General features: G+C 39.3%; 1 protein-coding gene across 1 annotated transcript in view; it reads right to left on the bottom strand.

Annotated features, from left to right (window-relative positions):
• Positions 1 to 1263: 1263 nt before the first annotated feature.
• The window catches only part of onecut2 (one cut homeobox 2), a 48636-nt gene continuing 23481 nt past the window's right edge, over positions 1264 to 26418 (bottom strand). Inside the window, exons 3-4 of the mRNA XM_041811606.1 lie at positions 5673 to 5756; positions 1264 to 1553 (exon numbers count right to left, since the gene is read on the bottom strand). Coding sequence (XP_041667540.1) covers positions 1264 to 1553; positions 5673 to 5756 — 374 coding nt within the window. The remainder of the gene's footprint in view (positions 1554 to 5672; positions 5757 to 26418) is intronic.

The raw sequence follows: 26418 nt of genomic DNA, 5'->3' as shown, positions 1-26418 counted from the left end.
TACATCAGGGGTGTCCACACTTTTTCCACAGAGGGCCACACATAGAAATATATTAGGATGGTGGAGCCTCTTCCATAATTCTCGTCATGAGGGTTTTAAAGTTTCTAGGACTAATCCAATGTAAGTTAATACATGCTTAACGATTGAGTATGCCTATATGGCTAGTTAATGGCTGACAGGGCAATAAGAGAGTCATTCTTAGGATTTTGGGGAGCCAAACAGATTTAAGGGGGCCTTGTTTAGCCCTGGCTACCACTGGCTCTGCTCCTGAAAAGTAATTGGTGCTGCTATTTGCTGTGATAATTCATCAGGACATTAATAATCAGGATATCTTATGTCAAAATGTTTGTTTACGGCTTTAACATGGTAGCACTGCAATACAGTTAATGCGGCCCACATTATATTTTATCGCTAGAATTTGCTGTGGGCTAATCAAAAATGGGCTGGAGACTGCATCTGGCCCCAGGCCATAGTTTGGACACCCCTGCTATACATTAAGAAATAAATGAATAATAAAGTGTTGCATGTTTGTAGTGAGCATCTTTAACATAACAGCTAGTTAATGGGCCTGTCAAACTTGTACTTCCATGGCCAAGACAACCTTTAGTGCGCAATCATTGCATGTTTTTTCCTTGACCAGGGAATAAGGCGTCCGCCATCTTTGGTCTGGTTTGCATGACATTGCAATTCAGCTTTGTCAAGTTTGCAGATTTGGCTGTGCAGTTTCCAATGTTCGGCTCCCAAATGTGCCAAATTGTAGCACCATGGCCACTAGAGATATAATGGTTGAAATACTATAGACGGAGATAGCTTTATAAGGTCAATACGCTTTCATTGAAGTCTTATTTGTTTGTTTGTTGTGTGGGTTGTTCCTAGCTTATATTGCATAATAGAAAACACACTCTGTCTTCTAGTCTTTGGTATTTGGGCTAGCGTGTCTGCAGTCAAAGTTTTCTCCAGTGAGGTTTCTGTGTTTAAAAGGTGAGTTTACCCTTCAGCTTCGTCATGGATGAACAATGGATTTGCAAAAGGCGGTTAGGCTACAAACAAGTCGTCGCAGTGAGCAGCCCCTCTCTCAGTTTGTCACCCTCGATAAAAACAAACACACAAACAAACAAAAAAAATGTAAAAAGTTTGGTTTTCTTCGCCGCTGCGACCGGACGAAACCTCAACCCGCGCCCTCAACCCCTCCACCCCTCCCCGAGCACCCAACCCCCCCCACCCTATCGCTCCCCTTTCCCTTCCCTCCTCGCACATCTTTTATCACGCTTTGGTACAAGTGCTGGACGCCGAAGATTGGCCGCCAGGGCTGGCTCCATCGTCTGTCCATTTGTCGAGGCTCCGGCGGCGGGCGTTCATGAAGAAGTTGCTGACGGTGCTGAGTTCAAGGCCGAGCTGCTGAGAGATGGTGAGCTGCATCTCCTTGGACGGTCGCTTGTTCTCCTTGAAGATGGCCAGCAGGGTGCGCCGCTGCAGGTCAGTGAAGACCAGCCGCGACTTCTTTGGCGTACTGTTGCGTTCTTTCCCCGTGTCCTGCTCCTTTCGTTTGCAAGCTGAGAGAAAAAAGAGAAAGGAGGATGGGAAAAGAGAGAAAAGAAAATTGTTAGCATTTTGACTTTTTATAAAACAAAAGTTATGTATTTGATCAAGGTTTAGTTCTTGCAAGAGTTGAATAAAAAAAGTAAATGCACAATGAATGATGAGGAATGGTAACCAGTTTATCATGCTATTAACCCTAGGTTGTTTAGTTTATTCCAGTTTTTCTCTCTATTTTAAGCATAAAAGCTCTAAAACACTTGGATTTCACTTGAAATCTTTGACCACTTTGATTTGAAAACTGCCACGTTTTGTGGCATGAAAGCAAGGCACTCAGAAAACAAATCAAATCTTTTGGATGGAAAATGTAAGCTTTCAACCTAAAATCCCCATGCACTTGGTTCCAGCATGTTGCAAAATCTTTGTGACAATTCCTTCCCTTTCTCCCTCTCCTATTTCTAACCATCTTAAGACAGTCAACTCTTCTCCTCAAGCAAATAAAGCTGCCAAAAAGAGTCAAGAAAGAGATGCGTATTATCATTTGAAGGAAAGTTGATCAAAGGCAAACTTTTAATTGTTCATGATTTTAGTGCTACCTACAATAATAAGACACCAAAGTCTGTAAGTGCATCCCACTTCCTGACACAAATCATGTCTTTTTCATCCTTGTTCCAGCATTGTATGATACATTAAAGCCTTTGGATGACAACACAAGTGTTTTATTACTCTGGCTGATTAGACCAGTAAAGGTTGAAAATCGGTGCAGCTATGATGAGAATTTATGGTGTGATAAATTTTAAGCACCAACAGAAAAGAAAACAAGCAAACAAGTTCTTCTGCTGAAGCTGGCTTTACAAAATGAACATAATCTTGAGAGGAGATCCCATTATGGTCTCATTCCTTAATACATGTGTGGCTCCTTTAAGTATAATTGCCCTTAAAGACCAGTTGTACTCAAAATTAGGAGTATCCAGAAACTTTCGATAGAATTAGCTGAGAGAAACAGCTCTCAGTGTGATGTCCCACTTAGTATAAGTAGTGGAAAAGTATGTAGTTACTGGCACAGCCTTTGTCTATAACCAACCAATAAAGTCATTGTTCTGTCTCTTATCTTTTACATAAATATGCTGTCATTTTTTGTTTTCTCTACTGAAAACTGTTTCCAAAAACAAAAGGCAAACCCATCAAGCTTGTGGTTTAAAAATGTATTATATTGAGACACATTAAGTTGGAGAAACCTTAGTTTTAAACCAGTTACAGTTGTCTTGTGTACTACTGGTCATACTAAATATGTTATATAAACTTAGCACAAAAAGTAAGAACATTTTTGTTTGGTAGATTATTTCTTTTTTTGTAACAATGCTTCTTGGCTGTAAATCTCATACTGTTGTAAAGTCTATTCATTACCCTTGTAAATGGTGCCATATTTGTAAGGATCATGCATTTGTAGGATGAGCAGCAGAACTGAGTATGTGAGTTGCACCCATGAAAAATTTGCCTAATCTTCTCTGCCAATGGCAAACAGCTTATTCTACCATTGACTCTTGTTTGGTGGATTGGATTTTTGAAGTCTGAAGAAACAAGACATACTGGTGATTTAAAAATATATTTACTTAACAAACAGGAGCCTCAGTGCGGAAGAACCATACACAGCCACAGCAGCCTGGCACCTCCTCCTCATGCTGGTCACGGGGTTTATCAGAGACTACCTCTAGAAAAGTGGAATGGAGAGGTTTGAATGGTCGGCCAACAGTCCTGACCTCAGCCCCACTGTACACTTTAATGGAGATCAGCCTGGGCGTGTTGGTGCCAGACTGACCAACACAACCACACTGGCTGACTAACAAATGCTGGTTGAAGAATGGGATGCCATCCCACAGCAGTGTGTGACCAGGCTGATGACCAGCATGAGGAGGAGGAGCCAGGCTGTTGTGGCTGTGCGTGGTTCTTACACACTCTACAGAGGCTCCTGTTTGTTAAATGGATAAATTGTTAAAGTGTTTCTTCAGACTTCAACCATCCAATCCACCAAACAACAAAAAACAAGAGTCAATAGCAGAATAAGTTGTTTGGCAGAGAAGATTTGGTAAATTGTTCATAGGCGCAACCCACATACTCAGCTCTGCTGCTCATCCCACAAACATGTGTTCCTTACAAATGTGGCACCATTTAAAAGTGGAATGAACATGCTATAAGCTTTATTGCCTAGAAACATTGTTACTACAATGATTTAATGTACCAATAACAAATGACCTTACTTAATAAGTTTATAACGCCTATAAATTCTCCAAGAGTAAATTCCATTCTTGTATTTTGTTTTTTTCTATCATACTGCACACATTTATATGGAAGCCCATTTCCGCCACTTAAAAAAGAAAAATGTGGAAGTAAGGTAATTAAAAAATAAGGATCCTAAGTCCTAACTGTGAGATAAAGAGTCAAAATTATGAGATAAAAAGTTGAAATTATGCGAATAATGAGAGCTCATAATTTTTTTATCATAATGTCGACTTTTTATCTCTAATTTCAACTTTTTATGTCAGAATTTCGACCTTTTAACTAATAATTTTGAGTTTTTATCTCATAATTTTGACATAGAATTTTTTTTTTTTCAAGAATTGCCTTACTTTCACATTTTTTCTTTGTCTGGCAGAAATGGGCTTCCATACATATAGGCAAGAACACACAAAAGCACATAAAACCAGCATCCTACGCACACACATAAAAAAAGCCTCTAACCAGTTGGGGCTTTCAGGCCTTACTACCTCTGCTGGACTTGGAAAGTTAGTTGGCACGTCTCCAGCAAGCACAACAACTCCATGTTTTGGTCTGAACTGGGACTTGAACCAACAACTCTCGACTTCCCCAACCGTGGTCTCTGCTTACTAAGAACCTACTGCCCACAGCAACTTCAACTGTAAACATTTACTATCAATATTGAGCTTGTACTAAAAACCCATGCTATAAATATGATCAAAACAGACTTAAGTTAATAATTGAAACAAATTAAAGAAACGCATGACCAAAGTAGATAGAAATCAACATCAATCTACGTTTCAACTCTAAATGATCTGTTTTTTTGTGGTAAAAATTCACATCCTTATGATAAAACCCCCACCAACAGCAGGAATGGTAATAGTCCCATCCTCTAATGTGCCTGCTGTTGTGTTTCAGTCAATAAAAAAGAGGAAGCGGGGGTGCGTTTGATTTGATTACCTCTCTGAATTAAGTATGCAGAGTCAGCACTGGGCTGAGAGGCACGAATCAGGTTAACGACTTGATCCAGTCATGAAACTATTATGTCAGAGGGGGATTTCACTCACTGCACACACACGCTGACACACACACTCCTCTCTACAGCTTGTTTGTCTCCTGCTCTGTCTCTTTGTCTCATGATAGATGGTTGGGAAGCCTTCAGAGTCGTGTGTCTTATTTCTGGACTGAATGAATCAAACAGAAACATCCCTGATGTGTTTTACTACACTGTAAATGTGGTGATTCTTCTTCTTTTGTTCTTTAAATTAAATGCTCTCAAGAATTCATGTTGGTTCTCCAAGCTGAAAGGAAGGAGAGTGCTGTGGTTGTAGTGCAGAGAGTAACAAACAGATGGCACTATTGATCTCTGAATATGAGAGCAAAAACATGAGTGCAGCATCTGGAATATTTATGCTAAGCATGACAGATCTGTCTGCTTTCAGTCATCACACATGAAATTACAAAAACAAAACATTGGACAGAATGAATGTATGATGTGCACATGCCGCCACTCGTTAGAACTACACTAAAAAGACTAAGATCACAACAATGCTGGCTTTTCTATAATAATAAGTTATTTTCTCTTTCCATCTAGGATCCAAACTGCAACAATTCATTAAGTACACTAAAGTGGTTAAAAATATTGGCTGTGACTTCTCATTAAAAAGACTGATGGGTCCTGAGGCTGGAGCAGTTGAGAAAAACATGTATCATTGGCATTAAAACCAGTCTAAAACTGTCAGATTTGTGTTCTGTGTATATATAGGGAAAATATAATAGTGACATAATTTAAAATCCACCTATTAGAATGTGAATTTGATAAAATGAACACTATAATGAATAAATATTGATGTATAGGATGTTTGTGTTTGCTTTAGCACCTGTAACGTCCCCAGAGCTCTGACTGGATCTGTGTGGATCATCATGAAGCTGTCGAAGCTCTGAGAGACCCGAGCTACTCCCACCTAACAGAAGAGAATACACAGGACTTCAAATTAAAAAAATAACCTCTAGACACACATAACTACTGCTCTCCTTTATGGCATTATTCTACGATCAAGCAATCTTTTACAGTGTCTATAATAAATATCACCCAAACATTGCTTCTTCTTCATCAAAATGACTGGCTTTCATTTTGCAGCCCTTCAGTTTCACTTCTCTGCAGCCTCCTCCCTCAGGTCTACCTTTTGTCTTCCTCCTCTTCTCTCTTTTCTTCTGCCCTGATCATTTTTCATCCACACATCAAGGCTACACACAACACTGGTTGGGCAACGTATTGTGTGCATTTATGTGACCCGTGTGTATAACAGCAGAGATCTCACACTGAAGGCTGGCATAGAGAGAGCAATGTTTCCTAGATGTCATTTATTCACATTTATAGCTCTGGTCTGCACAGGCTTTAATCTGGCTGTGTCTATAATTGTCTTTACATTTCCCCTGTTTGGCCTTTTTTATATAAGTAAAGATGTGCTGTCATTAAATTGCCCTTAAACTGGAACATATTGTGATTTGCGACTGTGATTAGACATGATAGTATCAGGAATCTTCTTGATAGATTATCAAAGAAAATGCAGAGAAAAACCCAAAAATATAAAGCCAGAAGTTTTTACTCTCCTGCTTTAGAATGAACTAAGTATGATTTTCCTTTTTTTCAAAATAAAGGTTGTTCTACAGATTGCAATAGTAGCACTGCTGTAAACTTAAAGGCCTTTCTGCATATTTGTAAAACGTTCAAACACAACTTCATACCACAATAATCACAGCCTTCTATGTGGTTATTTATTGCACAGCCACACATTGCAATTGTGATTAGAATAATTGTGCAGCACTAGAGTTAAGTATGAGAAAACATAGAACAGCTCTCTAGCACAGCAAACCAAGTGTTGCATTGAAATGTTTCTTACTGCATTTGGAATAATATCAGGGTTATCGGTTTTCGTGTATTAATTCTGATTCATTAAGCTCCATAAATGGTGCATTATTTAAAAAAAAAAATCACATTTAATTTTATGCTTTATTGTCACTTTCAGCTCACTTTGTTTTAGCCGTGTAAGCATCTCTCTACAGCCAAAGTGATGTCATTTTTATTATTTTTTAAACTGTGTTAATGCTTTTGGAGGGTGTTTTTTTTCCACTAGAATTTTGACGTTTTAACCTTTAACAGGTCAATATTAAGCTCTGTGTACTAGCTCTGTGTTCCTGACCAAAAAAAGCACAATTGAAATCCAAAAACCAGTTGTTGTTGTTGGTTTTTTTTTTTTTTTTTTTTTTTTTAATGTCCTGGCCATCGCAGTCAAAAGATGCATGAATTGTATGACATCAGTCTTTTTTTCTGTAGTCACTGCAACAGATTTGCTGTTTTACTTGTTTTTCACCAAATGGCAGCATTATTCCATGGCCTGAGAGGAAGTTGCAAGCTTTTTTCCTGGTTTTCTACAGGTGCACTACTGTAAAAATCTATTCAATTCTTAAATCAAAAAAGTAGAAAAAACAAAGTTATCAGGTCTAATATTTATTTTAAAATAGATGCAAAAAAGAGATGTTTTTCTAATGTGTAGTTTTTTTATTCTTTTTAAGTACATGTCCATTTTTAGCTGCTTACACCATGGATGTCACAATTTATTAAAATCTTACAATTTGAAAAAAAGCATAAAAATCAAAGTTGTTGCTCATTATTAACATATTCAAGGCTATTATAATCCCATTCAAGGAAATTAATTTTGCATTTAATACATGAAGAATTTTTTTTATGTATTTTACATTTTAAAAAATCAGGGTTTTGCACTCAAACTAGCATTCAGAGGGTTAAAGTCACAAAAAGTAAATTAATATTGTACATTTATGATCAGTCCAGATTTTTGATTTTAAAAAAATCTATGAAAAAAGTTGGAAATAAACTATAAATAGTATTTTTCATTGTTTTTTATATACAGTCATTTTTGACCATGAATGCTTTGGGTGTAAAAATTTTACGCCACATTGGGTTAAAAAAAAGTGAAAGTCAGAAATCATCCGTACCTTGTGTTATCAAGCAATTATCTTAAACTCTTCCCTTATTTCTTTTCATTCCATAACAAGCAAATTTTGTATCACATCATGATCTTTAACTTAACCAAAGTTCCTTCTTTCCTTTCAAAATAAAAGCCTGTCTTATCCAAACAGGACATCAATTACTCTTAGTTTAGGACAGTATGAAAACCAAAGATGAACCCAAAACATTTCAAAATGCAAAACAAGTGGAATTTCAAACAGGGGAGATCAACTGTGATCAACCACAGAAATTCTGGGAATGACTGCAATGAAAAAATGTAATAAATGAGAGCCCTGCTTAATTCCATTTCTGACAATTTTGACTCTACTGCCAAGAAATGTCGGCCATTCAGAACGCCCAAATAGCAACACAAAAAGCTGACAGAAATAAAAACTGTATTATATTTGTGTTGTGGGTATTTTATAGAGGCATCTTAACTCGTAAATATCAAACATATTATTTATTATTTGATATCAGGAGTGTCTGACTCAGTCATAAATAATCACACCAAACTCTTGAGGACTATTTGGAACAATAATTGGCAGAGACGAGACTTGAATCGGCCACGACCCTCTGACCCTTGGGGGGACATATTTGATGGTCAAGGGGGAAATCAGGCCTAAAATCATGTAGTGTGTGGCAAGCCAATTTTTACAGTTATTAGGCCATTCCACCACACAGGAGCTTTAAACCATTTTCCTTGCGGACTAAAGGGACAAAGAACATAAAACATCTGGGTAATGAAGAGCCATGAATCACCTTTCCCACCCATGTAGGTGTGACTTTAAAAAATGCTGTTTCTGTGAAACAGGCACGGATTTAAAGTTTTGTGATGGCAGCACAGCTTTGGTTATTTAGTTAAATAAAGATATAATCACAAAAGGAGAGAAGCACCACTGATCTGACATAAAAATGACATCAAATGTCTCAAACATCAACAGATGTTCACAGGGAGAATGAAATGTTATTTCTAACACAGCTCACGGATATCAAATATACACCTTCTATTGCGTCTGTATGTTTTCTGCTTACTGTAGCTGGATGAAAAGCAGCTCGACAGCAGTTCAGCCCAGACAGAGGTTAGAAAAAAAGAAAAAGTGCAGACATTTACGTGTAAAAAGGGAGCAATCAAACCTTCCCGCCCACATACACAAACACAGTCTGCTGTCAGTGGAGAAAAGAGCACGGTCCACTGATTCAATCAGGGTTTTTTCTTCTGGTCCAGGTTACAGTGAGGATCAAATACGCAATTATATTATTCAAAAGGGCTTTACCGGTTTGAGGAGGGGTGAGAGCGAGGCGAGGCGGGGGGGAGGGTTGGCTTTTCTTTAAAGGTAAGAGGTGAATCAATGAGATCAATAAAGCAGGGTTCCTCTGTCTTTCATCAGCTCGATCTCTCTCACTGACATCAGGGTGTTTCTAAACGCGTCTCTAACTGCAAACGAGATCAGCAGAAAACACCCACATCCCTCTTTGTTTTTCTCCAGGTGTGAGTCAGCTGTCACGGCCTGGATTCCTCATCTTTTATGAACCATCACAGAAATTAAGACTAGATTAACAGCAGTAATCAGTCATATTAGCAGCACAACATTCATTATGCATTTAATCAAGCAATCAGTCTAAACTACTGATAAATGCCACATCATTCAAATCCTTCCACACTGCCAATCCATAACTAATATTATCCTGAGACCCTTATAAAGAGGGCTGCACTTACTTTTAGATATTTAATTTATTAAGGATGCACAACAATATCAACATATTTGTATTTTTGGGCAGGACAAACAGATCTACGTCAGCTGAAGTCTTTTTTATTATACTTAACCTTTAAAGAGGACTATCGTAAGGGTATTGGCTAAAACTGTTTTGCAAAATTGATATAGTATGGGATATTGGCAAAAATATAGCATTGTGCATCCATATCATTCATAAAGACTCAAAATAACCCACCATGAGCTCAGCACAAAGCAACGATTAGCAAAGTTTTGGTGGTATTGTATTGTATTGTATTGTATTGTATTGTATAAACTAGTGGAATAGTGCATTTGTGTTTAAAACAGACTACAGAGTATATACAAGGCCGCCCATAAGAGGGGATAAAGGGGAGGGCTTTCTGGGGTCCAGCCAAACTGGGGGCCCACTGAGGTCAGCAAAATCTGGTTCACTGTACAGTAAAGCTGTGATAATGATTTTTATCTTTTAACCTTAATAATAACCACTCTTGTAAATGTAAACCCTTTTTCTCAAAACAGAATCACCGTGCACATTGAACTAAATGACTGAGAAAGTAACATCAGACTTTAGATCTAGGCCATAATGTGCAAAAATGTCAGGATGCATAAAGAAGAAGAATCTGAGACAACTTTTTTGGAAAAGAATAGATTTCTAATAAAAGGAAACAGAAAATGTGTTAAAAATAGTCAATAGAACACTGTAAATAGGTTGAAAGTTGCAAAAAGTGGAAAAAAAATGTTTACAAGTTTTAATAAAGTGGCAGAAATGGTCAAAAAATGGCAAAATGTGGCATAAAGTTGCAAAAAGATGTTAAAAACTGAGCAAAAAGTGGCAAGAAATGACAAAAAAGTGGCAAAAAAAAGAGTGATGGGGGAAAACAGGATAAAAGTGGCAACAAAGTTCCAGAAAGGTGTCAAAATTGGCAAAAAGCTCCTAAAATGGGTTAAATATGGCAAAAAAAAAAGTGGCAATAATGGATGGAAAAAAGTGGTGAAACTGATTGAAAAGTACAGCCAAAAAGTAATTCCTACATCAGAACCCAATAATAGCCTCAAACACTTTTTATCTCCAACATGACTTGACTGTTAGCCAGGACACTGGGATGCTATATCCAACACACATGCACTGATATCATCAATAAATCATATCTGGGGAGGGCCCATTCTCTGGAGCATATACAAATATATGGAGATACACAATTTGTCCATCATTTTGTTTCATTGTCATTCAGCTTTTATCCAAAGCAATAGACATCTGACAGACAGGCATTAAAGGTCACATATTATGCAAAATGCACTTTTTCATGCTTTTCTAACAAAAGTATGTGCCCCTGGCCTGTCCACAGCCCCCCAAGAATCAGAAAAATCCATTCCCTTCCACCCTCTCTCTTTCTCCACCTTTCAGAAAATGTGTGCTGACACAAGCCGTACTCAGATTTTCCCCTCATGATGTCATGTGGGGAGTTAGCCCCGCCCCCAGGTTCAGTAGGCCTTCCTCACTTGGAAGTGATCCTTCTATCAGCTGCCAGTTTAGGAGAGCCACATCCATTTCCTGAGAGGAGTGGAGTCAGACGGCTCTTTAACATTTAAAGCCACAGACACAGAAACAGCTCTTACTGAGCAGGGCTGAAACAGAGAGGTCCAATACTGGAGTGGTTTTTCAGCAGCAAACTTCACAGGCATGTTTTGGGACCTCTGAGAACAATACCTTGTATTAAAGGGGTAAAATATGTGACCTTTAAGGACCCTCACTGCAAACAAACCCTCAATCTTCTGTACTGAAGTCAAGTCTATATTGGGCTATCCTGCCACATGTCAACAAACATGTCTCTCCTTCAGACCAAGTGTATGTTGATTCAAAAGTCATAAATGCATCTGTAGGAACATAAAACAACTATCAGGGCAAACATCATGAATGCACAGCCAGAAACAAGCAGCAGTTTGCTGCAGCTGCTGACCCATGGGTCAAGTCTTCAACATGGCTGCTGAGAGTCATTATTCTACCTTCAAGCCTTCTCTCTGTTCACCTGAATGGAGCTGTTTTAAAGGACGGCCTTCAAGAGCTGCTAACACTCACAGGAAACACATCAGTGTGTTATACAGAGGTTTTAAAAGTCAAGGGCTGCTTAACACCAATAGAAACACTGAGAGGATGTTTTACTGAAGCAACCAGCTTAAGTAAAAGACAGAGAAAGAACAAAGCAAAGGTGAGGGAGAAGAGGTGGACATGAAGAAGAAAAACAAGAATTAAGATGAGAGGAGGAGATATGAAGTAAGTGTAGGAGAGTAAATAAAAAATAAGGAATATTAACAGGGTCAAGAAGGAAGAAAGAGGTCAAGAGAGCAGGGTTAAGTGTAATAAAGATCCGATTAGACAATGAGAACTGCATGCACCAATCAGCCTTATAAATTAATGGACTCTTGAGTTGTCCACGCTTCAACAAAAGGCTGTCTCTATCGTCAGTTGAACGTTAAAAAAATCTCCTGCATTTCCTTTTCAGAACAGTAGAGAAAGTGTTAGGTTCATGTCACAAGCTTTAATCTACCAATAAAAGCAGATCTGTATTTAAACAGGAGGTCAACAATGGCATTTAGCAGACGCTTTTGTCCAAAATAAAGTACATATGGGACAGGCTCACACCATTAAGGACCGTGACAAAGCAACATGATAAAAGGAGGTAGTAGACATGCAAGCTCCAGTGCTAACTTAAGCTTTACAAGCTAACGCTGCCGTAGGTTATGAACGGCAGGGCTCAGTCGGGAGAAGTGCAAAAACATCCTCTCTGCTGTGCTAAAGCTACATCAGAGCTAATTGCTACAGCAGAGACGGCCATTGCTATCAGCTTCCAGTACAACCAAACCACGCCTGTAGCTTCCTCGTCCTCCTCAAATGATGCTGATTGGCTAGACCTGTTTTCAGATCTGGCACAAGTGTTGGAGATTGGAGTTTTGCAAGATGAAACTGTCTGTTGGCATATGGAGTCTGGTCTATCTCTCTGCTTTGTAAGGTTAAAACTTTTCAAGCTCTTTCTCAAAAATCGAAGCATTTTTCCAAACCTCGAAAACATAACATTAAATTCTAAGGATTTCAACCCACTGCACAAAGCCTGTTCCTTTCAATAGCATGTTGCGCTGCATTTTATTCATGGAGTTTATTAAATGTAAAAGTTTAAAGAGAGGAAGTGAGTGAGCCAGCTAGCTCTGGTTTCATCTTTCAGATGGAGGGAGAGGAGAAAGAGGAGCTGAGCAGAGTCATTAGAGACTGTTTTCATCCTCACCACAGAGATAGATCACAGCCTGGCTGCTTTACCATGACAGCCTCAGTCTCCACTGTGTCATGTCTGTGTCCTCGTAGTGATGGACGCTGTTCTCCACCATCAAATATACCCAAAAACTAAAGACAGCCTATTAAGAGCTAGAAATTTCAATACAACATAACAATGTTAGCTTTAGAATATGAGGCTCATTAAAAAATGATAGACATGGCAGTAATATTAGTGAGAGAGGGCAGCTTTATGTTGTGATGACCCAGTTTAAACAAAGACACTGTTTTCAGGTAGCGGACTTTGACTGTCCTGAACCATCGACGAGCAGCAAAGGTTGAAAGAACAGAAGCTGCACTCACATTAGCTCCCAAAAATACAGAGACATCAGGATTAATGAATACATGCATTCAATTTTGCATGGTTACATGCTGAACAAGCTAGGCTCACAGAATTTAGCACTTCACTGCAAAGTGGGTGGGAAAATTTGGCAAGAAGAAGAAAAAAGAGACAAACCATGGCAGCCAATGAGGTCAACATGTTACTCCTGTTTTAGAGTCCGTATGAACTGTGCTTGAAACCAGCTGTTGAAGTGGACTCATCCACAGTGTCTAAGTGATGCATTCACATGCACCAAATGGAACTGGATCCAGGCCTGGATTCCTAATGTGAACCACCCTGACTTTCCAGACACTAACAGTATTGCTGTCTAGCAGCATTTCATTTCATTGTTCTACTTCTGTGTTCACCAAAACATCAAGTCTAATTTTTGTTTCTTTAAATGCACTTGGCATAAACTAGTTTCTGACAACCATGATCATAAAAATTATTGCCAATGATAAATTTTGCACATTTGAAGCTTGGAGCAGCCAGCCTATAAATCTATAAAACTATGATATTATCCATGTTAATACTTTATATTCAAACTGTCCACAGTGGAAATGTTCATAAACAAACACTAAAGAAAAAAAACAGAATACAAATATAATAAAAACACAAATACTGTCAAAACAAGTCCAGGTGTTGCATTTTTGTGACACTAATCTCTTAACGGTATTTCCATGTGGATAAGAGCAACCAGTTTATGTAACCAGTCTCTAAAGCATACTGGAGTTGGCGTCTTCTAGTTTCATACATACACTATTCCATTAAAGGACCTGTTTGAATGTGAGCGGGGAGCACTGAAGAGTCCTATAGGGCCATAACCTTGCAAAGCAGAATGAGTGTCCAGATTCCATGTCTGTCATCAGGCAGATCCATGCTGCAAAGCTCCAATCTGAAATAAATGTGACAGTTCTAAGAATGGACCAGACCAATCAGAATCATTTGAGGAGAGCGAGGCGGGAGCTATGGGCAGAGTTTAGTTGTACTGGAAGCTAATAACAATGGCTGCCACCAGTGTAGCAATAAGCTTGGTGGTGGTTACAGAATAGCGACAGTTTCAAGAGCGAAGAACAGAAATGAAAGTTTTTCATGACAGAAAATATACTCAGCATGAGTTTGCGACAGTCATGGGCAGGGTTGTACTAATTTCTGTCACCAATGTAGTGATAGGCTCAGATTTAGCTGTAGGATAGCGGCATTTTAATCACATCTTGACCACATTTCTTTATTGAAAGAGGGGCAGAAGTGGACAAGCACACAATTGTTGTACTCAAGTAAAAGTACTGTTACTTTGGTTAAATTTTACTGAAGTAAAAGTAAAGTACTGGTCTGTAGATCTACTCACATAGAAGCAAAAGGTTTACTCTGAGTACTGAGAAGCTACTGAGGAGTTGTACAGCAAAATATGAGAGGTAAAATCCCTCCTCTGTAATTAATGAAAATACACAAAAAAGGTCAGTGTTAATTGAACTCATACAGAGTTAAATGTAACACTTTGAAAGTGTCTGTAATGGTCCCGCTATACTGCACTTTTAAATATGACAGAGGTTCAGTGACTCTTCTCTGGCAATAACAAAGCAGAGAGACAGCTCATTAATTTTAGTCATTTCTACCCTTTAAAGTTTTAGTCCATGTAATCTCAAAACATTTTAGTCTAGTTTTAGTCCATAAAAAGTCCTCACATTTTAATCTTTACTTTTAGCCCAAGCATTTATTCTCTTGTCTAAATCTGGTACCAAATCATGGTAGTGTGTTCTATGCACTCGGTCAAACCTGGGCTCCCTGCTTTCTACAGCTTCATTGTTTTTTGACAGATTTACCCACAGTGGAGAAACATGATGGATTTTGAATGTCTGATGAAAACTACATTACATTTTAGTACTTACTTTTTGCCAGTTTAAGTCATCACAGATCTGTTTTTGTCAGTCTTATTCTAGTTGTTGTCACGGGAAAAAAAAAAGGCTGATGATGAACATTTTAGTCATAGTTTTAGTTGACAAGATTAACACTGGTGGGAACTCTAACTCAGTGGATAACTTCACTCATGGTGCAAATGTGTCTCACATCAAAAACAACACCAATCCACCACAAGAACCTCAGCAGGGATCACTGTACAACAGGTGACATCCAACCACAACTAAACTCATCTAAACACTCTTCCCAAGGGCATGATGGGAAACTCATCCCCCAGATGACAACCACTTCTCTCAGGGAAGAGGGTCAGCAGAGTCCTGTTATAAACACCACAGAAAAAGACAAAATCTCAACTAGGATTTGTAGACTAACAGTCCTAAATAAATGCAACCACGCACCTTGATCTGATTTACATTTATCACATACTGAACACACAGAGAAGTAAAACCCATGAAGCCTTTCTTTAGAATAATAAAAGCAGTGAACCACATGCATATGCATTTTTAAACTCCTGTTCTCTGCTTGATATAATCACGCACAAGTCAAAAATACAGTCTTATGTGTTTGTCATGTTGTTGTGTTAGGTGTTACATCACAGCAAAATCAATGAGCAAATGTTGACATAAGAAATTGTGAAACCCCTGCTGTTAAGTACATTACACAGAAGTAACATTACTAGGAGGAACATCTGTGCACTGATGTGTATTTGGGATTTAATTCTGGCTGTATGCTTGACTTGCTGCAGCAGTCATACACTTTCAAACACATGTATACTACATTTTAAAAAATCTGTTAGTTTTCACAAGTTAGGAGCACAGAAGCATACAAGTAAATGTAACAAGTATCAAAGTAAAGTTAAATGCTGGTATTGCATGGATTTCTGTTCTTTGCCATTAAAAGCACAACATTTCTGGAAGTTAAGCATAAGTGCAAAAAGTTGAAAACTTCCACAGAATCATGAGCATAGATTTATAAGAGCAATCAGTCTCTTTTAGCTGTCTGAGTCTCACACTGAATCTCAAACTACATTTAACGGATCTTTAAAGCATTGATCCTTATGAGAGACGGCTACATGCTGATAAGTCAGCTATGCATTCTGATCTATACCAGGGGGGTTTCCTTCTTGGGATATTGAGCCTTTTCCACTTTTAGCCTTTCCCAGCCATGAGACCTCTGTCTGGCCACACACAGACGGAGGTAAAAGAGGGAGACTGAGATGAAATGGTAGATATTGAGAGGCAGAGACACCAACACAACACGGTGAGAGATTAAAAGAAGGGAGAGAGCGCAGAGTTTAGAGATCAATAAAGCTGAATATAAAGCCGTATATATCTGTCAAGACTCCACAGAGCGAGACAGACAGGCTTCATTCTGTGAGAAAAAAGATTTATAGCACAAAAGGCTGCAATCATCTGAAGAGCTCTTTCTCTCTTTACTATTCGTCATGTCTCCAGACTTTCTTTGTGAGACGTTTTATTGCTGTCTTGCTTTTTCTTTTGTCTTCCATCATTTTTCTTTCCCTTGTCTCTCTCCTGAATCATTTTTCTTCTGCAGCTTTTCTTCTGGTCTTTTTTTTTGTCTCCCTGTCTTTTACATCTTCTTTTTCACTTTCTCCATTCATCTTAAACTTTCTCCTCTATTGTCTTCCCTCATTCTTCTTGTCTTCCTGTCTCCTCGCCTCTGTAGTGTCTCCTTCCTCTCCTTCATCTTCCTGCCCCTCCTACCTTTCTGTCTCTCACTCTTTCTCCTCTTCCTTCTCCCTCTGTATCTTTTTTTATTGCACCATTACCACTTAAGCCTTGGTATCCATTACACAGAGGGCATATAAGTGCAGGGTAAGTAGTAAAGTCGCCCTTCAACATACACTTCACTGCTGGCGTGTGGCGCCACATTTGGACGCTTCGACACTCCGTCATGAGCCGGCCAGGCTGAGCGATGTTTTGATGAAATCATAAATTAGAGGTGACACTGTTAATGTGTGTGATGTCAATGTGATGTCAGAGGTAACTTTTCACCCCAAAACACACAACAGAGGGCCAGTTAATTCTTCTTCAAGCGCTGAACTCCACTATTAAAAAAAGCTAAAACCACTGCTGCAGCAAAGACTGTAAAGCAGAAGGCTGCTTGAGTAATTTGAGTAACTCCATTGCTTAAATTTCTCAATGCAAAGTATTTGCCTGTATACAGGTGCATCTAAAAAGAAACAGAATATCATGAAAAAGTTAATTTTTTCCAGTGATTTAATTCAAGACGTAAACTTCTGACAAAGTGAAATATTTCAAGACTTTTCTTTAGTTTAAATCTTGATGATTATGGCTTACAGCTCATGAAAATCAAATATCCACTATCTATAAACATTGGAATATCACAAAACAGTCCAAAATGGATTTATAATATGGGAAATGTTCTGGAAAATCATGCTCATTTATGCACTCAGTAACTGGTTGGAGCTCCTTTGCACAAATGACTTCATCATTTGGCATGGCATGGAGCCAATCAGTCCGTGGCACTGCTGGGCTGTTATAAAGCCCACGTTGTTCGCCAGTTGTCTGGCCAATCAAACAGCAATACTATGGTCAGCAAAACAGTTTCTGGTAGCTTTGGCTTCACTGTGGGCAGGTGCCAAATCCTGCTGAAAAAGGAAATCCATATCTCCATACATTTCTCAGATGGAAGCAGAAAGTGACTAAAATCTCCTGGTAGACGGCTGACAGCATTGGCGCTGGGGGAAGATCACCGACACCCTCTTTGTGGAGAATGTCAGTGACTGTCCTCAGGACAATAGTCAAGTCAGCAGTCTTCCTCCATGATTGCAGTTGTGTGCACTGAACCAGAATGAGGGATTGAAGACTCAGGAAACGGGACTTTACCACATTGTTCTAATATTTTGAGATAGTTGATTTTGGATTTTTGTCAGCTGTAAACTGTAATTATCAATATTAAAACCAAAAAGTCTTATTTCACTTTGTATGAGATTAATCTAGAATACATGGGGATTTAACTTTACGAAGTAAATCAAATATATAAAGCAAATATATTCTTTGAATCAATTTCATACTGTAACAGTAAACCAACCTCACACCATACTGGTACAAATAGGGTTTGCAGAATGTGGCTAACGCTAGCAGAGCAGGCACCACTGGCCTTAAACCATCTGTGCTCAATTTAATTACTCAGTGCTTGGGTTAAATGTGAGTATAGCCCAACACAGCACTATGGACAACTTCATCCCCATTTCCTAGATCAAAACAGTGTGATTCAGTGCTGTTCCTACAGGATGCAATCGCTGCCCTCATCTTTGTTTATATCAGATTAAAGAGCATTGTGGCAGAATGGCAGTAGTCAGTAAGAACAGCTGCTTTATGTGTATGCAGTGGTGGGCAGCTGCCATACAGTTTAGCCAGAGCATTTGATCGGGATTGTTGGTCTGAATTAATACAAAATATTACGAATTTGTTTAACCGACTTGTATTTCTGTTGCCGACTGGAAGGGGATTCAACTTTAACTATTTATCAGGCTAACTGCATGCATCCCTAGTACGGATAGGTATTAATGTGGCACATTGCACTTGCTTATGCTGTTGTTGAAACATAACATGCAGAAAATTTGATGCAAGGTGTGAGGACAAATGGAGGGAGTGAGAGGAGATGTCTTTTGGTGCATGGAAGTCTATCTGGATGCAAGGAGAGAGACGACTTTGAAAACAAAAGATCAATCACTCCGTTTGTCTACAAGCTACAAGAAAATACTTTCTTTCTTCTATCCTGTAAAAAAGAATCAATTCACTTTAATGACTTTAAGCTTCCAGGACCAACATCACAGAATCTACTTTGGGCCATATTTGGTGATCCTCTATGCTGATGATAAAGTGATTGAAATTGATAATTCCATAATTAACACATTTACAGTGAACTTCCAATAAATACTAAAGGCTATAACTGCATTAACAAAAAACAGACCATCATACTACTATACACACTGACAGCAAGCATGCTACACTTCCATCTAAGGAAGCATGCAGTGGATACAAACACACTCTATGTGATGGCCTAGCAAATACCCTTGAATCATCAGATCTACATGCTTAAAGCAGCACACAGCATAGTAGCAGTCAGCACTCTACTCTAAGTCTGAGTGTGGTTAATGCACCATGATGCTTTCCTCTCTTTGTTTTGAGATGGTAACCGGAAATGGAAAACAGACTAAAGACTCTCTCTGTCTCTAGTCTTCTCTGAACTGAGAGCATGAATGAATTCTGTTGAATATTTCATCTTTAACAATGCATCAGCTGAGAAAGAGAGGAGCACTAGCAACTCTTGGCTAGCCTGATTTTGTCTTGATGCTTCTCTGAAGTAAAAAACAGTTTTCAACTGATGATGTGAATGTTGTCAACAACCAATGGGAGTACAGTTTCTAGCACTGTACATTTATTCACTTTGTCAGCAAAAGCAGGGTACACCCAACTAGTTGCCACTCATTTGCAAAGGTGACAAATAAAGACCAGGCGCACTCAGGCTCAAATGTGATTTGATATCATATATTAGCAAAACCCCAGAATGCTGAGAGTGATCAAACACAATCAGTGTTAGAAAAACTACTTGAAACGAGTCAACCAACTACTACTCTGCAGTTAACTGATTGTAGTATAAAGACACATGTGTCTGGAAGTTCCAGTCATTGCTTAATCAGTTTTCCTGGCTACAATTATACCATGAAGACAAAAGAACACTCCAACAAACTCAGAGAAAATGTAACTGAACCCTGCAGGTCAGGGGATGGAAACCTCTTCAATGTCAAAGCAAAAACATATTTCTACAAAGTAATGTAAGTTAAACACAAACATATAAAGCAAAATAAGTTACTGCATAATATTAACCTCATTTCCCCATTGAAGTTAACATTTAGTGGATGCACTGTCCTCCAGGATTGTCTTATACTTTGCTGCCTTTCACCCTCTACCTTTGAGAGCCTTCCAGGGCTGGCTGCTGAGAAGCATCCCAACAGCGTGACGTTGCCATCACTCTGCTTCACATGGGGATGGTTTGTTTGTGGTAATGTGCAGTGTTTGGTGCCTGCCACATAGTGTCTTATCTGATGGCCAAAAAGCACCAAAGACTAAAGAGCTTTCTTCCACTTGACCGTGGAGTCTCCCACATGCCTTTTGGCAAACTCTGGTTTAGATTTAAACTGAGTTTTCTTTTCTGAGACACATTCACTGCACTAGGGTGATCCCCATTTTACTAATTGTGAGACTACTAGCACCAACTGTCTGGGAGAAAAACCCCAACAAACACATAGAAAGATGCATTCATGACAATGCATTTCAAATACAATGAAGTTCAGTTGGGTTGCAGTCTACTCTTTAGCAGAAAAAAAGTGAATTTGAGGGTGCAACAAATGCTTAAGGCTAGGAATAGGAAGCTGGGGTGGTGGAGCTAAATCTTTGCCAACAGCAGTTTGGTGTGATCAGCAATGGTAAAGCAGGAATCAATGAGAGGACCGCCATATTTAAATGGAGCACTTTGGGTGAGGATGCTGGGAGACAATCATTTAATCAGCTGTGTGTCACTGATTGCAGTTGAGCCTGCATTTGGCACACTGGGAGTATAACAACAACAACAAAAAATGATTTAAAAAACATCAGTACTGATACTGGCCATTAGCTTAATTGTCATCTTACACACTGGTATCAGTATCAGCCCTAATCTTCCCAAATTTTTAATCATCACAACATAGAAGTGTAAAGGTGTTTTGTTAAGCTAATATTCCTTTTTTTCTATTTCAGTAACTGGTTTTATTCTAACATTATTAAATACAAATGCATGGACTTCTTTCTCTGATTTTAGTGAGGAAAAGGAACAAAGGAGAGAGGGAATGAGTATTCAGAGTGTAATCACTGAATCAATGTGTGTGTGTGTGTGTGTGTGTGTGTGTGTGTGTTTTTATCAGCGTATAATCTGTACGTCCACACGGTCAGTGGTGACATCACCGGACAAAGGTCTCTCTCTCTCACACACACACACAGACTCACACTGTAATGTATCTCCAGTTGTTTACCAGGAGAAAATGGTCGACCAATCACGGACCATTTCAGCCCAGTGATGTCATTGAGCTGATGGGGAAATGGCCTCGGAGGAGTTTGATGTCATCTGCCTTTCTTTGTATGTTCTGTTTGGTTTTTGTCTGTCATTCAGCATCATGGACGGTCCCTAGACTCATCAATATTTACACTGTAAGAGAAACAAACTTAACAGTCACAGTTTTACTAAATATATTAAAAATACAAGCAATGTGTGAGCAATGAGGACTGTCCTCCAGCTTTAGGGTTGAGTGTCATGGTGATAAGGTTCACTCTCTATCACTTGCCCAATTTGACCGAGGTTTTAACAAATGTGAAATTAGTCGTGTGTAAAGTCAATTGTATCCCAAAAAAAGCTTGTTTAGTGCTAACCTTACACACCATATATTCATTGCATGGATATATTTCACATTCATGGGGGAATACCCCCATACACGGCATTTGTGAAGGGCTGGACTTTTCAAAAAAACATTCTCGGAAGGTGATTGGACGTATGTTCTTTCTGTCACATTATTACAGGCCAATCAGAGCGACAAGACAAAATGAGGTAGTAGTAGTAGTAAGTGCATGAGCTCTATGGATAGGCGCTGTCAGAGTTTACAGACAGTGGAGCTTGTTGGTGGATGAAACTCATGCCAAGGCCGGTAGAGAGTAGAAGTGTAAAAACATCCTGACCGCCAAGAGACGCTTTCAGTGTGGTTATTTGCTCCTGTTTCTATAAAAACTATAGTCCAGCTCTGATAGACTGCTGCTATACTGACACTACATCAGAGCTAAACGCTTCACTAGCAGCAGCCATTGCTACCATCTTCCAGCTAAACCCTGCCCAAAGCTACTGCCTCATCCTCCTCAAATGGCATGGATTGGTCAGATCAGAACTTGCACAATTGTTTCAGATTGGAGCTTTGCTAGATGGATTAGTCTGGCCAATCCATCTGCTTTGCAAGGTTAGTTTAATGATAAAATGTAGAAAGGAGACACTTTAGGCATCAAGCCTGCCACAGGAAGTCAAACAAAGAGAAGATAGGAAGCAGTAGGTCAGAATATGCCATGTTCACCTTGGCCCTGTACTGCTCTGGCCTCCTGATGGCCATCATCCAGGCCTGCATCAAGCCGATGCCCCATCTCTACAGGTATCCTCTCAGCTGACCTCTCCATGATGCCTCAGACCAGCCCACTGGGTCCTGGGCAACCAGTATGCAGTGAGCTGGCTCAGGCCTTGTAAAGCACATCAGGGGCCCATAAAAGCGCAGCTGCCATCCCCACCCTCCTGAACACATCTGCACAACACACGGTCATGCCAGTGATACTCTGAAAATGCACCAATGAGAAGCTGTCACAAAGGAGTGCAGCCAGCACCTTTGGCCATCAGTATAGTCCTCAGAAGAGTAACGTAAGACCCAATGACTTTCGTCCCCATGCTCAGAACACCACACTTTCATGCTCAGTGAGCCCATCACCCCAAGTCTGTGGTTGATCTCAGCCTCAGCGGTTCGATGGATTACACTGCCAAGGCAAGTGAACTGCTCTACAACTTCAGCGCTCTCACCATTCACAAACACAGATTCAATGGCAGCATCAAAGGCATCCCTAAATGCCTGGATCTTTGTTTTGGCCCAGGAGACGTGCATTCCAAATGATTTAGCCACCTTACTCAGCAAGTTAAGAACTTCCACAAGGACAGCCAGCGCAAGGATCACAGCGTCATCAGCAAAGTCCAGATTGGTGATCTGGACATTGCCAAATAACACTCCATAGAGTTTAGATAGATCTTAAACCTTGGTAGAAGTTTTCTAAAAGGTGTGTGTTTATACATCTATGAGATGTAAGTTTCATATTATGATTAAACATCGCTGTAAAAAAAAGTTTGGAAAACCCCAGGGAACACATTTCTTGACCTTTCACCTGCTAAATGTTGACAGTGAGGATAAGTCAGAGGGAAGATCGGTGTGGAAATCAAATCACACACAGACACAGACTGACTCACTAATAGATGACGAGTTAACCCGTCTCTCAGTACCTTTTCTTATCTCACTGTTTTTTTTGGCAGCCTGAAGCGGCTCGGTCTCGCAGCTCCCAGCAGAGAGCAAACACAGGCAGACAGATAATATTCTCCGATCAATAAATTGTATTGTAATCTGTGATTGATCAAAAGGAGGCTGGGCGGCTATAAACGGACATCCTGGCAAACCGCTCACCGCCGTGTTTGTCTCTGAACGATCAGCGGCAAGCGATACGAGTTGATCAGATTTCCTGCTGCGAGAGATGAAAAGCAGCTCGGAGATAAACCTCTGACGAGACTGAGACGAGACTTATACTTAAAGCCTATCTTCAGTTTTCCTTTTTTTCACCTTTTTCCCTCAAAAAAAATCTGTTCTTTAGCTTTAAATTCTCACCGGAAATCAACTTTATGCCAGGTTTGTAGTTTTATCCTGTTCCATTCCCCAAAGTTATATCTTGTCCTTTTCTCCCAAAGGTTTCTGCTGCTTTATTCATCAACGTGTCCACTTTAAAGGCCCTAATATCTACAATTGGATCCCCTCCATCCAATATGAAACATAATCCAATAACAGACAGATTCAGCTAAATGAATCCTGTTATGTGGCACAATCAAATCGAAGAGGATTCCCTCCCAATCAATCCGTCTGAAACGCATCAAACCGTCTGCTTTTAATGGTTTTAAGAGAAAATCTGCAGGAGGGAAAAATACCAACATTTGACCCTCAAACTGAGCTTTTTGTTTGTATTTCTAGTGTTGACCTTTCGTCTTATCACTGGTACTGTTTGTGCTGATTAAACCAAAACCAAACTGTGCAAGTGAGATAAAGAGACTCGTGTGTCATCCAGAGGAGAGAAGAACGAAAAATTCCAGGTGTAAGTGCAGGTCACAGAGAAGCAGATGGACACGTTTTAAAATCTCTGCCATGTATGTCAATAAACTGATCAGTACGGTGGCCCTTAGCGTTCAAAGTACAACAACTCAAGACAAAATGTACAAAACACAAGCAAGGTAAACATACATCTCTATGGATCTGATGACACTTGGACTACACAGCATGGAAGAAAAGGGAAAAAGGCACACAATGTGATTAAAACACTTCAAAAACAGGCGTGGATGAAAACAAGAAGTGTGGTATTACAAAATCCTGAAAAATGAGGAAATGAGGATAGAAGTGCTTTAATTTTTATTTAGCATTGTCATTGAACCTAGATTATTTTTCATGACTCAAAACATGCTCCTAACAGTTTACAGTTGTTATAAGCTGTGCTGAGATGTGATTAATTCTATTATCAAAGTAACCAGAGGTGGAGAAAGTACACAAATATTCCACTCAAGAAAAAGTTAAAAGTATTTGATTTAAAGTTTACTTTAAGTGCTGAACTGAGCAGATACTGAGGGGTTGTACAGAGAAGCATGAGATTAGACCTCCAACCAGGTTGTTCAGGTAAAGTCAAACCTCGTAGTGAGGCAATGCATACTGAGAAAGAATACACAGAACAATACAGGAGCTCTAACCCAGTAGATAACTTCACTCATGGTGCAAATGTGTCACATCAAAACAACAATCCACCAGAACCATGAGCAAAAGAAACCCCAGCAGGGATCACTGTACAACAGGTCACACCCAAACACATTAAAACACATCTAAACACTCTGCCCAAGGGCATGATGGGAAACTCAGCCAACACATTCCCCCCCAGATTCAAAATGGCAGTGGCCAGAACTTTGATGAATTTGCTCTTAACAGAGCTGAATGAACACCAGAGTTTTTAACACTCCCTGTTTTTGCTGTGTCCAACAGCTGTTTTAGGATGTGCTGTGGAATTGTTTTCTCGCTATGTGAGGTGCTATGTGAGGCGGACAAAGTATAAGAGTATTGTACTCTAGTAAAAGTTAAGTGACGAACCATTTTGAGCACAATGATTCACACCTGACATGCATCTAATTAAATCACATGGCTCACATTCTCCTAATTCAGTGGTCTATTTAAGCTGCAAGATTTCCGCTCTCTTCCTCTGCTCTCAATTGCCTGCTCTGCCCTGGATCGGCACTGTGCTCTCGCTTAAACCCACCTCCACCCCAGCATCCACCTGTTGGCTCCGACTAGGGGTTTAAGATGTTGCATGAAAGATAAACCGTCGAAGAGTGATGAATTCAGAGCCTGATGCCAAACTATGCTATGCTACCATAACAGATACTTGAAAAATTGCAAACGTGAAATGTCTGACTGAACTCTGGTTAAAACTTACTTTTGTGAAATCAAAGTACTCAAAAAGTACAAGTACCCAAAAACACTACTTATTTACAGTAGTTTGAGTAAATACAAGAACCCAAATACATAAAAGACAAATTTCAATGGACTTTAATCCAAAGAATTAGAAGAAATCATGCATTAACTGTTTTGTTTGGGAGTTTACTGTGATGTTACTAACTCAGAATATCCAAATACATTTCAGAGGAAAAAAGAAAATGTTCTTTTCTGGATCATTTTTCTCTAATATCTGAATAATTCTGCTGTTAATAATATTAATATTTTTTTTACACCAGCCAGAACTCAAAATCTCCACTGAGGCTGAAGCTCTCCCTTGCATGCTGGTGATGCCGGGCATCAGGCTCACCCTCTACCAGCCTGTAAATGAGTATGTCTTAATGTTTTAAAACCGAGAAATAAAACAGGATTATATTTAACAGCTAAGTAAGATTTGCTTCCTTGAAAGATCAGTATGAGAGCTTCCTGTGTTTATGAAGTGACTAAACACGTATCTCATAAACATGAACAACTCAGAAACACAGAAAAGAAAAAAACCCAACAAAAATTCTATTCATTATATTTAACATCAAAATAAGCAAATACTGTCCTGGAAAATCAGTTATTTTGTGCGCATCCTTTCTCTGTTACCTCTTTATTATCTTACATGTGAAGTTGCTCTTTGGCAAATGTGAGTATGACCCTGAAGACAAAAACAAACCCTCATATTGAATATCAACTAGGGTTCGTCAAAAGGCATGTGGGAGACGCCACGGTCAAGTGGAAGAAAGTTCTTTGGTCTGATGAGACCAAAATGGTCGCAATGTTTGGCGGACCATCCCCACTGTGATGCATAGTGGTGGCAGCATCATGCTGTGGGGATGCTTCTTATAGCAGCTTGACCTGGCAGACTTGTAAAGGTGGAGGGTGGCATGAATACACATACAGTACTGGTGTCAGTGACCCAAAGGA

This window comes from Cheilinus undulatus, linkage group 17 (genome assembly GCF_018320785.1).
Source record: "Cheilinus undulatus linkage group 17, ASM1832078v1, whole genome shotgun sequence".
Taxonomy (NCBI): domain Eukaryota; kingdom Metazoa; phylum Chordata; class Actinopteri; order Labriformes; family Labridae; genus Cheilinus; species Cheilinus undulatus.
This window is presented reverse-complemented; position numbering and strand designations above follow the sequence as displayed.